The 13,583-nt window shown below is 38.6% G+C and overlaps 1 protein-coding gene across 1 annotated transcript; it reads left to right on the top strand.

The window, feature by feature from the left end:
• The first annotated feature begins 1,411 nt into the window (after window positions 1-1,411).
• Window positions 1,412-13,583, top strand: tada2a (transcriptional adaptor 2A). The gene is made up of 15 exons (XM_074680435.1): window positions 1,412-1,534; window positions 2,018-2,124; window positions 2,198-2,257; window positions 2,358-2,449; window positions 3,168-3,325; window positions 3,799-3,887; window positions 4,139-4,211; window positions 4,321-4,384; window positions 6,808-6,851; window positions 9,654-9,764; window positions 10,188-10,259; window positions 10,689-10,821; window positions 11,217-11,260; window positions 11,526-11,605; window positions 13,176-13,583. The coding sequence occupies exons 1-15, from the start codon at window positions 1,510-1,512 to the stop codon at window positions 13,359-13,361; spliced, it is 1,338 nt and encodes a 445-aa protein (XP_074536536.1). The 5' UTR covers window positions 1,412-1,509; the 3' UTR covers window positions 13,362-13,583.

Below are 13,583 nucleotides of genomic sequence, written 5' to 3'. Positions count from 1 at the left end.
GTGCTGTTTGCTCAAAGAGAGACAAAGGGAGACTTGCAATGAGCTTATTGTTTTCTTACCAGGAGTGGTGCATGATCGCCACTCTGTGGCAGAATAGAGAATGATCACATTCATTTTTATTTGTAGCGTGCTGAGAACCATTCAGTACATTCATGATTTGTTAAAATCACCTTAATGTAAATGAAATTTTCATGGTTGTAACACATTGAAAAAAGACTAGAAGTGAATAGGAAGGCAAACACAATATTTCCCAAAGGAAAAGAGGATAAGTCTTAACTTAATCATACTTCAGCAACACAATCATGAATCTACTGTTGAGGTACCATAGGCCTTAAGCATGTGCCCCTTACATTGAGTCTTTAGTCCCCTGTGTGATAACTTGAAAATCTTTCAATTTACTCATGGTTTGTCAGTTAACGGTTACAGCTTTAATTAAATCTGAAAATGCTCTTATTTTTTCTTACTTATTAGGGTTTTTTTTCATCCATGATAATGTATGAACATTTAAGACTTAATGCTTGTACTTCTTGTCTTGTTTTGTTTTTATTTATTTTCATTTCCTCAGCTGACACTTGCAAACACACTTAAACCAGGATTATTTGATAGGCAACAGTGCTCTCTGCTGGTTGGACATGTAACCTAATGAAAAGTGGACCATCCCATGAACAATAGGCTGTGGGAGGCATTTTCTAAGCTGAAGCGAAGGCATGGGTATCACAACTATACAGATCTATAATCACTAATTTGTATCCATTGCTCGGTGTGCATGCGGATCAGTTATGTACTTGTATTATTGTATTGTCTAAATGTTTACATATCACTTGTGTGATATAGAACACTGAAATGTTGTATCAGACAATTGGAGGCAGCCTTTTTTGTGGTATAACTTCTTGTTTGGTTCTGTATCTTATTCAATAGCACTATAAACATTACATAAATGTAGTTGATTTTGTTTGGTTATAATACTATCAGGATATACTGTGTCTATCTGCATTTTTTTTTTAATCTCTTTATACTGTTATGAACTTTGCTCTGAACTTGATTACTGCACTGGAATGTTCATTAATACAAATTGTTCCTTCAGATAGATAAATACACAGTATAATAGAGTACAGCAGTTAATTAATTGAGAAGGTATCCAGCATCACCAAGGAGGGCTACAAAATAGATATACCACAGACCTACTCTGATACTCTGTAGAAAGGGTTATTTACGTTTTTGATTGAATCTATCAGCTATAAAGAATACAAAACAACAGACTTCAAATTATAGTTTCAAGGACTCACACTAAATAACAGAAAAACTACAAATAAACACATTATTAGTTTACTCAAAAGACTCAAATCTGTGAGTTAAACATGGTTTTGTTCATTAAAGTCAAGCTGAGTGATCTGTGTCCTGAAGATGGCAGCACTGACACAGTGAAGGATCCAAACAGCTGTTAAATGTCATAGAAGAAGAAAAACAAAAACATCGATTTCTGACTTTAGAATTTGAAAACACTGGCTTATGGACCGTCTTGCATCTTTTGGAAGTAAGTGCCGGTAGTATTGTATTGTATTAATTTCATAGTGAATGTCAAACATCGTGCCCCGTTTTCGGGATATCGCTGGTTAGCCGTGTAACTCGACGGTAGCTATCAACTCGTTGCTAACATTAGCATGAAAGCTAGCATGTTTAATATTTACATCTGGTTATTTGTCTTATTTTATAATAATTTACTGGTTTAAAAGGCCTAATATACAATCCTGTTGATTAACTTCCAAAATAGTGTGCTATACTGCCGTAACAGTTGAAACACATATCGTTATAGCAGTCTTCGTCTTTAGCACTGCTGTTAGCTATGCGCGCTAGTTTGTTTACAACCATCCACTGGCTTGAATTTAGGATGCTGCTTTAAGGGCCATTGTGCCACAGCCTGTACAGTTATCGATCTACTGTTTATATAGTTTGGATATAAACACTTTGAGAGTGTATGAGATGAGAGTGTAACATTGTTCTTGTTCATATTTTCCAGATGATCCCTTTGATAAACCACCATGCAGAGGTTGCTCCTCTTATCTCACTGAGCCATACATCAAATGTGCAGAATGTGGACCCTCACCTTTTCTTCTCTGTCTCCAGGTAAGTTCATACAAAAATGAAACCCCATTTTATCATCAGAGCAACCAACCTGAATTAAGCTGCATTGTTTCAGTGTTTTACAAGAGGATTTGAATACAAGAAGCATCAGAGTGATCACAAATATGAAATCATGGTAAGTGATATTTTTTTAAAAAAAGGTCTCTCACACTAACACACGTGACGAACACCCATTGCACAATTGCCACTTATCTCACTCTTTACTCCTCTGACAGACATCAGACTTTCCTGTGTTGGAGCCAGGATGGACAGCACAAGAAGAGATGGCTCTGTTAGAGGCTGTCATGGACTGTGGCTTCGGAAACTGGTAAGTGCTCTGTTTCACACGATTTGAACAAGTTTTATTTCATGTATGATACAAGTTTGTTATTGCTGAAAGAAGTTTAACATACACTTATTTGCCTAGGACTGTGTGATCTTTTACCCCACAGTTTGAAAAACTTGGGTTGGGACATGCTTAGCATTATTTGAAACCACACAACCAGATAAAAAAGATATCTCTGCACCCCTCGTGCTCCTTAACTTGAAACAAATGAACCCTTAACCAAAACGTGACCTCACATTATTCTCATTTGTGCCATGCACTGGGTGAAGAAAAAATTCACAAATGTAATAATTTGAGGATTTTATAAATGATTGGTGCTTTCTTTAATTTACAATAAATTTATTGGACTTGATTTTTTAATTTAGTCTTTCAAGCAAAGTCCTGCAAGTATTAAACTCTACAGAACATTGCCTTCTTATAATGGTAATAAAGATTATTATTATTATTATTATTATTATTATTATTATTATTATTATTATTATTATTATTATTATTATTATTATCTGGGGATGAATTTTGTGTTAGAAACCTTTGTGTGATTCTGTGATTCTTTGTTTTATTCTTGAGACTTTCACCAACCATGAATGTTGTGACATGTCAAGAACAAATCTAATAATGATAATCTTTAAACATTAGCAAAACTTCCTGTGAGCTATTGTTGCTCAGAAACATATTTACTTGTGTCATTTTTCTCCTACAGGCAGGACGTAGCTTATCAGATGCGCACCAAAACCAAAGAAGAATGTGAAAGCCACTACATGAAGAATTTCATCAACAACCCGCTTTTTTCCTCCACCTTACTGAGCCTGCGCAAAACAAAAGACTCTCGCTTTGCAGAAGGCGCCATTCCTTTCAAACGTTAGTATTGACATTTTCTACATTCTTCATCTATTTTTATCTTAATTAACAGAAAACAACAACAACCCATTTCCTCAAAAGAACACTGGTAGTTGCTTTCATTCTGTTTCATCCTGCCTACTGTTGATATTTGACAGAATGTTGATTAGATCTTGAAATAAAACTCACCCTGATTCTGGGCCTCCAGGGGAGCAATAAGAAAGTTTTTCATTAGAAACTTAAGTAAAAAGTCTCTTTAAGCCTGAAAGTCTGTGCCCAGTTGGACAGAAACAGTTGGTGAGTTAAGAACTCGCCTCAGTTTCTATCAGGCTTCAGGTCTCCATCTGTCACGGTGTTTAAGAGCTTGACAAACAGTTGTCACACTGTCATGTACACACAGGCAGACAGAGAGAATGTTGTTTCTTGCTGCAGAGGATTGGAGGATTCAACGCTGACATGTTACGTGACTTTAATGTGTTTTCTCTGTATTACAGCCTCCGATGATCCCCCTCGGCCCACGTTTGACTCTGTGCTGTCTCGAGATATGGCTGGATACATGCCGGCCAGAGCAGACTTCATGGAGGTGAGGGGGCGCTTAATGTGTGCAGTGCACTACGATCAACATAGATCAACAAATGAAAACCACAAGTGATGCCTCTTTATTAGATATTGTTGAAACAGTGACTCATGCCTTGATCGGTGACTTCTGCTGTTTGCTTTTAGTCATAAGTTGTTTTGAAATATGAGTGTTTTTCTCTGAGATTTGATTGATTTCAAGTGAGGTTAGATCAAAGTAGCAGATGATGAAAGTCTGTTTTTCTTCTGACCTGTTAGGAGTTTGATAACTACGCCGAATGGGATTTAAAAGACATCGACTTTGTGGATGATGACTCAGACATCCTACGTGGTGGGTAGAATCTCAATCGTCAGTTTCTGTGGCGTGTTTTTCATTGACAAATAAAAGATAAAGGTAGAATGTACTTAACACTCTCAACAATATGATTTTTCTTTTTCAGCTCTCAAGCTTTCAGTTGTTGACATATATCATTCAAGATTAAAGGAGAGGCAGCGGAGGAAAAAGTAAGTCCTTTGTATTCACAGCTAAGATGTCCTCATGTAGTAACATCCTTCTATCAGAAGATGGCACTACAAGCTCCTAAAGTTGCCCTTTGAGCCCCTTTTCCCTCAGATACTACTTTATGCTATTGTGTTGAATAAATGCATTTCATACAGTTTAAATTTACAAGGCAAATGACTTGAAACCCCTCGTTTGAGTCTTTTTCATAGTAGTTAATTCATAAAGGGGATATATTTATGATTTTTTAATCTCAACTTTTGATTATTTGTCAAAAGTGCTAAAGAGGCCTGAGTCCTGGGAGCCCGAGGTTGTTACAGAATCAGTGATGTGAATAAAACTGAATATTTGAAGTGTTTTTCAGGCTGTCATCACAAGCCGCAGGGATTCATTCAGGTGCTTCATACAAGCTGTGTTAACCTTCATTCAAACATTGGATAAAGTAGAAAGTAGAGAAATGTGTCAGAGGCATTGTGAATGCTTGACACGTCCCACATTTTAAAGCTTATAACTAGATTTTTTGTGGTGACTACTGAAAACTTAAACACAGATTGCATGAGAGAGCGATGTGTTACTATAATACTTCATTAAAATCACATTGTAGGATTGCCAATTGTAAGAAAGCAAAGTACGTTTTTAAAGTCGAAGCAGTTAGTTGGCAGACAAAAAACTTTATTGTTGTCCCCAGATTGTCAACTAGTAAACAAAAAAACAACAACAACCAGATACTTGCAGTTCAAGCCTCTCATCAGTTTAAAGTTGTAATCTTGCTTTTTTTATAAGTAAATGCAACACAAAAAGGAGAAACAGTCCTTATCATAAAATAAAACAATTCAACAGCACCAAAGTCAAACCAAAACTTTTTCCGATCTGTGCGCCTATAGGGGAATTTCATATAGCATTGAACATGTTGGATGATTTTGGTCCAGATCCAACATTATACATAAGAGTAATTTAGGCTTACATGTCACCATAAAAATCGTCAACTTTGCCCATCGTTTCTGGGCATGCTCAATAATCTGTTGTCTGGTAAACACATATGAAATTTAAAGATGATCGGGGAAAAAAAACTCTGGGGTAAACGCATAAAGATACATACCATTTGAATCGTCAAATACGAACATTTATCTCAAATTTCTGAACTTCCAGTTTGAACTTCACCATGTTGATAAGGAGGTAGTTGGTAGGTCTTGGCATGATAGTTATGCACGAAAAAAATCAGGAATGTAGCTTAGAGGGAAGTGCTCAGCTACGTGGAACTATGGGGCACCTATTGGCAGGAAAACATTGGAGTCATACATTTTTTGCTGAATTTCGTGCAAACAATTTTGAGTTTTGCTGCAAGTTGAAGGCATGAAATTTAGGGTTATAGGCGCAGTAATAGGAAAGAAAGGATTAGGGCTCCAAGATGGCCTTTGCCAACCTTGCAGTCAAGCCTTGGCCCTAATAATGTTATACATTTGGTACCTTTTAAAACAAGGGTTTACAAAGTGCTTTGACAGACAAGCAAAAACTTTCAAAAGAGTCGAGCCTTAAAACATTAACAAAGAAAAAATATCCAAACAATGTACAAATTCAAAAGCAGAACAGACCAGAAACAGTTAGAAAATCCAGCCAACATGGTTTCAAGAGAGCAAGGGCAAAAAGCACTAAGCTGTGAAATGTTTTTGAAGAGAGAAAGGAGATATTAGCACTAAAACAAAAGAATAGATTAACATTGTGAAACGAGTTGAAGCCATAGAAGTAAAAATGGAGCAAATAAAATCAAGCTTTTAATTGCTTTTTGAAATGTTTAACCTTATAAATGTCTAAATAAAAGAATGATATGGCTGAACGATGCTGGGGTGAGTAACCCTGATGAATAGAGAAAAGGGTTAGTGGCAAGGCTCTCAGCACTTTCTGCATTATTCATTTTCTATTCAAAATGGTATTTGTTCACTCTCTTTTTTCAAGCTTTTAGTTTTCCTGACTCAGTTTTCTCCTCCACTTTCGGCCTGTTAGCTGTCATTCTTGGATGCACAGTCCTCACTGTAACACATCCACCACTAAATCAACTGTAATGACTTTGTGCTCCCCGAGAATGGAGGAATGGCATGTCTCCTCATGATCCTTGTTTTATCTCTGTTAACTTGTAACTTGTCAAAGGGGCTCCCAGGCTCGTTACACATGCCAAGACCCTGAACTCTGACCTTTGAGGCAGCTCTTCACAGGCCTTTTAATCAGTCTGACTTCAAATCCAATTACAGCACAAATACCGCTGTATATGAGGCAGATGCATATATCAGGTTTTGAAATGTCATAATAACTTTACGTACTGTAACAGCTAAGATAATTACGTATGAGTAGATGCCAGGTTTAATTTTGCTGGCTCGCAGCAATCAGAAAATTCATTAGCATATTAATAAATCTTGCTCTGTGTTTCTTTCAGGATAATCCGAGACCACGGCCTGATCAACCTGCGCAAATTCCAGAGTAAGTCATAACTCATAAGAAACTCACACGGGGCTTGGCTGTGACAGTATTCATAACAACTCAGGGAGGCATCTGATACCTCCCAGCCAAATCGCTGCTCAGGGTTTCTACGGCTGCATGCAAACAGCTCCAGTGTAATTGCCCTCGTCAGCCTGTGAGGCCGCACAGAAGTGTGGCGGCTGACGGAGCTCCTATTTACGAGCAGGGCTGTGAATAGTCCACTGAGGCCGTGCGAAATGGTATAATGACTTCACTGTGGATAGATCCTCATGCGATGAGCCTGCTAGCATAATAGCCTGAAATGTGGGGGGCTTTGTTTATTGATCCACCTGTCACAGGTTGGGTTTCAGCGTGCGCTGTAAAGCAATCTTTGCATCTCTCTGGTTTTTGCACTCATGGTCAGGCAGACAGCGTTAGGGCTGCTGCGAATGGATTAAACTGTTTTTCTTGAAACAAGCGTGACCCCCCAAACCAACTGTTACCTCCCTCGTGCTGCTCTGTGGAACAAAGTGTGGTCAGACTGCCGAGGACTTCTTCTCCCCTCATGTTTTATTTATCGTTCCCTCTGCCTACAGTTAGCCCTCCTCCATTTTTCCCCTCCACTCCCTTATCTCTCTGGTCTTTCAAGACAAAAGGGAACTCAGAGTAGCTGTAGAGCTGCAGACTGGTTGTCATGGAGACTGTCAAAGATTGTGTGTGTATTTGTGTGTGTGTGTGTGTGTGTGTGTGTGTGCCACATGCAATAATGGAAGCAGTTTCCGCGCCCTGGAGGCTCACAGTATCATGTCTCAGTGAGTGCTGGAGGCAGATTGACCAGTGTTGTTGTTTCACAGCAGCAGCCTGTATGAGCCTCTCACTTTAAATGATTCACATGTTTGTTTTCTCGTTGTTTTGTTTGTTTACAGTCTTTGTTTCTGTGTGTCCACAAAAAAAATCCGAGCTAATGCCTCCTCAGAGTCTGTATCCGTGCACTGGTCTGTTCAGAGCATGACTTCATGTGTTTATTCAAGATGGCAGCTGTTAATTAGCGCTCACATTTAAGAGCCTTATGAAGAAACTTCACACACATACACACACACACACAAGCTCTCCTCTCACGCCCCCACAACAGCTTTCCTCTCCGGCTTTGACACTTGTCTGTTACTCGGCAACACGGCCGATGCTTTGAGACAAACACAACAAGCTCTTCAGAGTGTGTGTGTGCTCGTAGAGCGAGTTAAGTGGAAACATATCAGAGCTGTGACCGATCTCAGAGAGGAGGAGGAGAAGGAGGGTTTTTGATGCAGTGAGATTTCAGGATCTGATGGTTGAATATATTTTAACTGCTGTGCCTTCCAACCAGGCTTTGAAAAAGGAAAATGAAAATTAAATCGCCTGAAATGTTTGTCAGCAGCGAACTGTGAATTAATGAGTCCAGTTTGAATACTAGAACAGCGGAGTTAAACATGGAGATGTTTTGGAGTGTTGAGAGTTTTTTGCTGTGTCATCATCGCTTTAAGTAAAAAACTGTCCTGCACACACTCTTTTTTTTGTTAGAATAAAGCAACCTCAAGATATTAAAACACAATACAACCACAAAATATCTGTTTTGATAAATAGTTGTTGTATTGTGTTTGTGTTTTTTCTCATAAGCTACTCAGAGCTGCACGTGAGAGCTGGTCCTTGGTGGGGAAGCAGTCAGAGCAGTTTGTGAGGAATCAGCTGAATAACTAATAAACAATATGATAAAAAACAAAAACTTCAGAATAGTATGGTTCTCTATTTCAAAGTCTGGGTTTGCTCCAGTCAGCACAGTAAGAGGGACAAATCAGAAACTTAAAAAACTCAAACATACTGTCTTAAATGGAGCCTTAAGACTTCAGACTTAAGACTGAAATCTTGACCCATCACTAAAATTTAACTAAAACAATGAGACGGAATTTACAAAAACACAATGCAGGGTCTGAAATTAAAGCTGCCAAGTGCCAAATTCAAATTTTCAGTTTGGTAAGTTAATTTCAGAAGGTTGATTCACCACATAATGGGTTTATTTTCATGCCAAAGTTGCTTCATAATGAGGTATAACTGCCGACTTAGTTTTTATAATCAAATTTTCTGAAGCTGCAGCTTCTCTGTCCTCCACTTTCTGCTATCTGCATGTTGGAGCGTCACAGGGTCCAATTAGCACGGGCATATGCTCACTAACTCACCAGCTACCATATGTTTGGTTAGATTACTTTATTTGTACTCTGAGGTAGATTTTTCTTGCAGCAAGATGTTGACTTCCACTTTGACATGTAGTCACAAACCCATACAAAACTGTCAGAACTGGCAAACTATTAAAACAAAAAAATGTTGTTGTTGAATACACTGGAAGTTGGTTACCAAATAAAAACATGTTTACAGGATCAAGGGTCTATGACAGGTCTACAAACCTGTAGTCCAGTTCAGGATTTTTTTAGTAGTAGTCAAAGCTCATGATTTGAGGTGAATTGGTTCTGAATTAAAGTGTATTGAAACCTCAGTTTCCTCAAACTATAAGGCGGCTGTTTAGTTGTTAAGTCTGTTTATGAGATGCTCTAACATTTTCCAGTCTACCCGGGGGCTGTGGGTTTGAATTCCCATTTGTTTTTCACTAAATCCCTTAGGTACATCTTTATAAAGTCTACCAGAACAGAACTACAGATGTGCTGCAGTATCTAATATTAAGGATTTTCCTCTTTTATTTAATTTAATTCTATTTTATTTCTTTTCATTTCTTTTCTTTTCTTTTCTCCTCTCCTTTCCTCTCCTCTCCTCTCCTCTCCTTCTCTTATCTGTCAGTGCTGGAGCGCTGCTACCCAAAGGAGGTCCAGGAGCTGTATGACGTTATGAGACGATTTGCCAGAGTGGTTGGACCGATTGAACATGACAAATTCATCGAAGGCCATGCATGTTAGTATCTGGATGAGTCCACATGATTTGGCTCAGAAAATGTGTACCTCAGTGTCAAAAAGATTTGATTTTTAACTGGTTAGTCAGATAATGTAAGACTTTGTGTAAACTGTCTACTTTTGGAGATTTGAAATGTGCATGAAGATATTCTTCACAGTTAAGTCATTGATCTGTAAGAAAAAGTTTGACATTTTTATTAAATCAGGTTTGCTTGTTTTCTGTTTGAAAGAAATAACAGTTAATCAGTTTTTCAGCTAGAGTCGTAACAAAATTTTGACCTATTCTCTTGTGTTTGTCTTCATCCGTCAGCTTTGTCTGAACTCCTTGTGAACCTAAATGTTACAAAAAGTATTGAGGCAGAGTTCAGGCAACTCTCTTTGTAACCATATGTAAGGATTTACCTTCATCTCTTTTCCCTCGCAGTGGAGTTTGAGCTGCGCAGAGAGATCCGCAGGCTGCAGGAGTACAGAAAAGCAGGGATCAAGTCTTTCTGCAGTGAGTCACGTCTGACCTTTTCACTCCTCTGTTCAAAGGAGCTTCATTTTAAAGTTGCACGAGTAAGCAGAGGGAAATTCATTCATATTCAGAAGGGAGCTGAAGTCTTTATTTTGACTTTGGCTCTAAATTGTGTTAATTATTATTTGCATAAGCAGCAGCAGTGTATCAAGTCTCTGGATCAGTTTTTGGAATTACAATGTTTGGCTGGTCTGCTGATGCAGAGCACACAAAGGAAAGCTCAGCTGAATGTTTTATTGAGCTGCTTTATCAGCTCGTCTTGGACTGATATCAGAGAAATGCTGGCAGAATTAATATCACATTTACATAATGGATTATTTGCGTATATTGCACCTTGCTTGTTCATTAAAATCAACACTTTTTCATCCAAAAACTTTCCTGTCGCCTCCTCTGTGTGACCACTCTCAGGTGCCAAAGTGTACGAGCGTGCAAAGCGAATGCGAGAAGACGAGCGAAGGAAGCGGACCATGTTGTGTGACGTGCTTCAGTACATCCAGGACAGCCGAGCATGCCAGCAGTGGCTCAGCAAACAGGCTGCAATGTGAGACTTCCTTCCTGTTAATGCTGTGTGTAAATGAAAGGCTGGTGAAGTGGCGCTCCCAGGAGACGCTGACCTCTGTCACCGCTCTCTGAGATGAACACAGCAGACTTTGATGCTACTGTGCACCCAGCTCTTACCTCAGTCTCTTTGGTATTTTTAGTCTTTTCATGTTCTGTTGCTCCTCATCTGAGGTCTTTTCTGTGGGTGGTAACTGAGTTCTTCTCATCATTCCACCAAAAAAAAAAGCTTGAATGCAGTGATTCATCTTTTTTGGATGATGATGCTGGAACAGGAATAGTGAACATAACCCAGAAATGCTGTGTAAGTAGGACTTGTTGTGTTTGTGTGTGTAAATAAGCTTGTAGAGATGCTAACCCTGTTCTTATTGATCACAGAGACGCCGGCATCACTCCAGCTGTCACAACTATCACAGTGTCAGGTACGAAGCTGCTCTCCTCCTCTCCCTCTGTGCCCCTTTGTCTCTCTGTCGTCTTGGCCTGAGGCACACTCACATTAACGCAAATTCTCATCCATACAAACACACCCCTAAATCTTACTGTGCATCTCTTATATGAGCACCTTTTTTAACCGCAGGACTCAAAAGACACATACTCCCATCAGGATAAACTTACAGAATTTGTTTGGTTCTCTGAAATGAAAACCAGTAACATCTATTTGACTGTTGTTTATGTCATACTTCACAGCAACAGGTCGGAGGAGTGCTCCTCCTCTCAATCTGACTGGGCTACCAGGGACAGAGAAACTTAACGAGCGCGAGAAAGAGGTAAGTTATTATTATTATTATAAATAGTTTATTTCGATCATATTTAGAAGTATACCAACCAAAGCGACACCACTGAAAACCATGTTGACTGACAAGGTTTAGGCTGAAGCTACTTAGCTTAGATGTGCCAAACCTTCTTATTGTACAACATTTATACCAGAGCAAAACAAAAAGTCAAACAACACAATCTCAACAACAAATGAAAAATAAATAACCCAAAACAGAACTGAAAAGAAATCAAACTGAAAATATCCAAAAAAGGAGTGTTCCTCCTCTCAATCTGACCGGGCTACCAGGGACGGAGAAACTCAATGAGCGCGAGAAAGAGGTACGCGTGTGTTTGAACTGTGTTAAAGAGGTCACACAGGAGTCCTCTGTATGCTTTAAGTCGTCTAAAGATAACGCGAAGCAACTTAAAGACCCTGTGAGGACTTTATCAGTGATCTCAAAAAAGTTCCACTTTTATATATTTGTTTGTGCCTGATACATGATTCAAAATGAGATTCTTGGTGCCAAAATCAAATATTCAAACGTGCTATTTCTTAGCATCTGTAGTTGGGTCGGATTTTCTGGAAGAACACAAATCCATTTAGGCAGATTCGCTAATGCTACATGTTATTTGACAAGTCTTAAAACACCTGGCTGTGAGTAACATGAAACAGTCTGCTGACATTCTGTACACTAAACTACACAACAATCTAAGTTTACAAAGTTTGCTTGTTGTCACTTTTCAAACAACAGGGCTACGTAACTACAAATAAATACCTTACCTCATCACTTTTCATCCTCCAAATGTTGTCTTGAATGAAGTACAGTACAGTTAAAGAGAAGATCTGTTTGCCATTCATTTGCTACAAAACAAACCTTGGCAAGAGCCACATTTTTTGGGACAGTGGGTGCTAGTGCTCATGGGAAACGGAGTCTTTATCCTTTTGGATTGTTGAGATCAGCATGAATAAGTCTTAAGCCCAGCCTACTCCTGTTTTCATGTATCATGTGACGTGTTTCTCAATCATTCTGGTCCTTCCTGACCTGATCAGGAAGCTAACAAGTAGCTGTAATATTGGTGCTGATAATCTCATTTTAAAGTGTGGATTACAATCAGGCATATCTAGAAGAGAGACACTTTTAAGATCACTGAGGAATTTCTCACAGCCTCTTTAAGCCTTATAAACACCCAAAATCAATATGTAAAAAAGGATTAAAGGAAAAACAGATAAAAGGAAAGAGACCTTATTTACAAAGTAGAAACATAAACATCCAATTTAATGTAATAATACAAACATACTAAAACTCAGGCAGCTAATTTGAATACGAGAGGTAGTTCAGCAATATATATTGTAAATTAAATATAGCTGTATTTTTCCCAAGATTAGTTCCTTCTTTTTTTTAAACAACGCTTTGGTTTCCCCCTAAAAATGAACCAAAATTGAATTATTTAAAATTCTGTCATTTGTAGAAAGAAAAATAATTTAAGCTACATCTAAAGTATAAATGCCAGAAAAGTTTAACTTAGCTCATCATTATTCAGCTCCTCTTCCTCACTCTTGTGTGTGTTCTCTGCCTGTAGTTATGCCAGGTGGTGCGTCTGGTGCCGGGGGCGTACCTGGAGTATAAGCAGGCTCTGCTGAATGAGTGCAGACGGCAGGGCGGGCTGCGTCTGGCGCAGGCCCGAGCCCTCATCAAGATCGACGTGAACAAAACTCGCAAAATCTACGATTTCCTAATCAAAGAGGGATACATCACCAAGGCCTGAGTTTGCTGGAGATGAGGAAGGGTTGTGGTCTGTTGTTGTTGTTTTTTTCTACTCTTGTAACATCGTGAAACTGTTTTCTAAAAGTGAAATGTTTAAATTGCTGCTTAAATGAATTTCGTAACATGTTTGTGTTTTTAAATCTGAAATGTAACTAAATAATATCTTTGTAAAGTTCTCTGTTTGGAGAAGCACAGAGACTCTTTCAAATGTATGGATGTATTT

This window comes from Halichoeres trimaculatus, unplaced genomic scaffold (assembly GCF_033239565.1).
Source record: "Halichoeres trimaculatus isolate MK-OKI-2021-1 unplaced genomic scaffold, fHalTri1.1 fHalTri1_scaffold_9, whole genome shotgun sequence".
NCBI lineage: Eukaryota > Metazoa > Chordata > Actinopteri > Labriformes > Labridae > Halichoeres > Halichoeres trimaculatus.
This window is presented reverse-complemented; position numbering and strand designations above follow the sequence as displayed.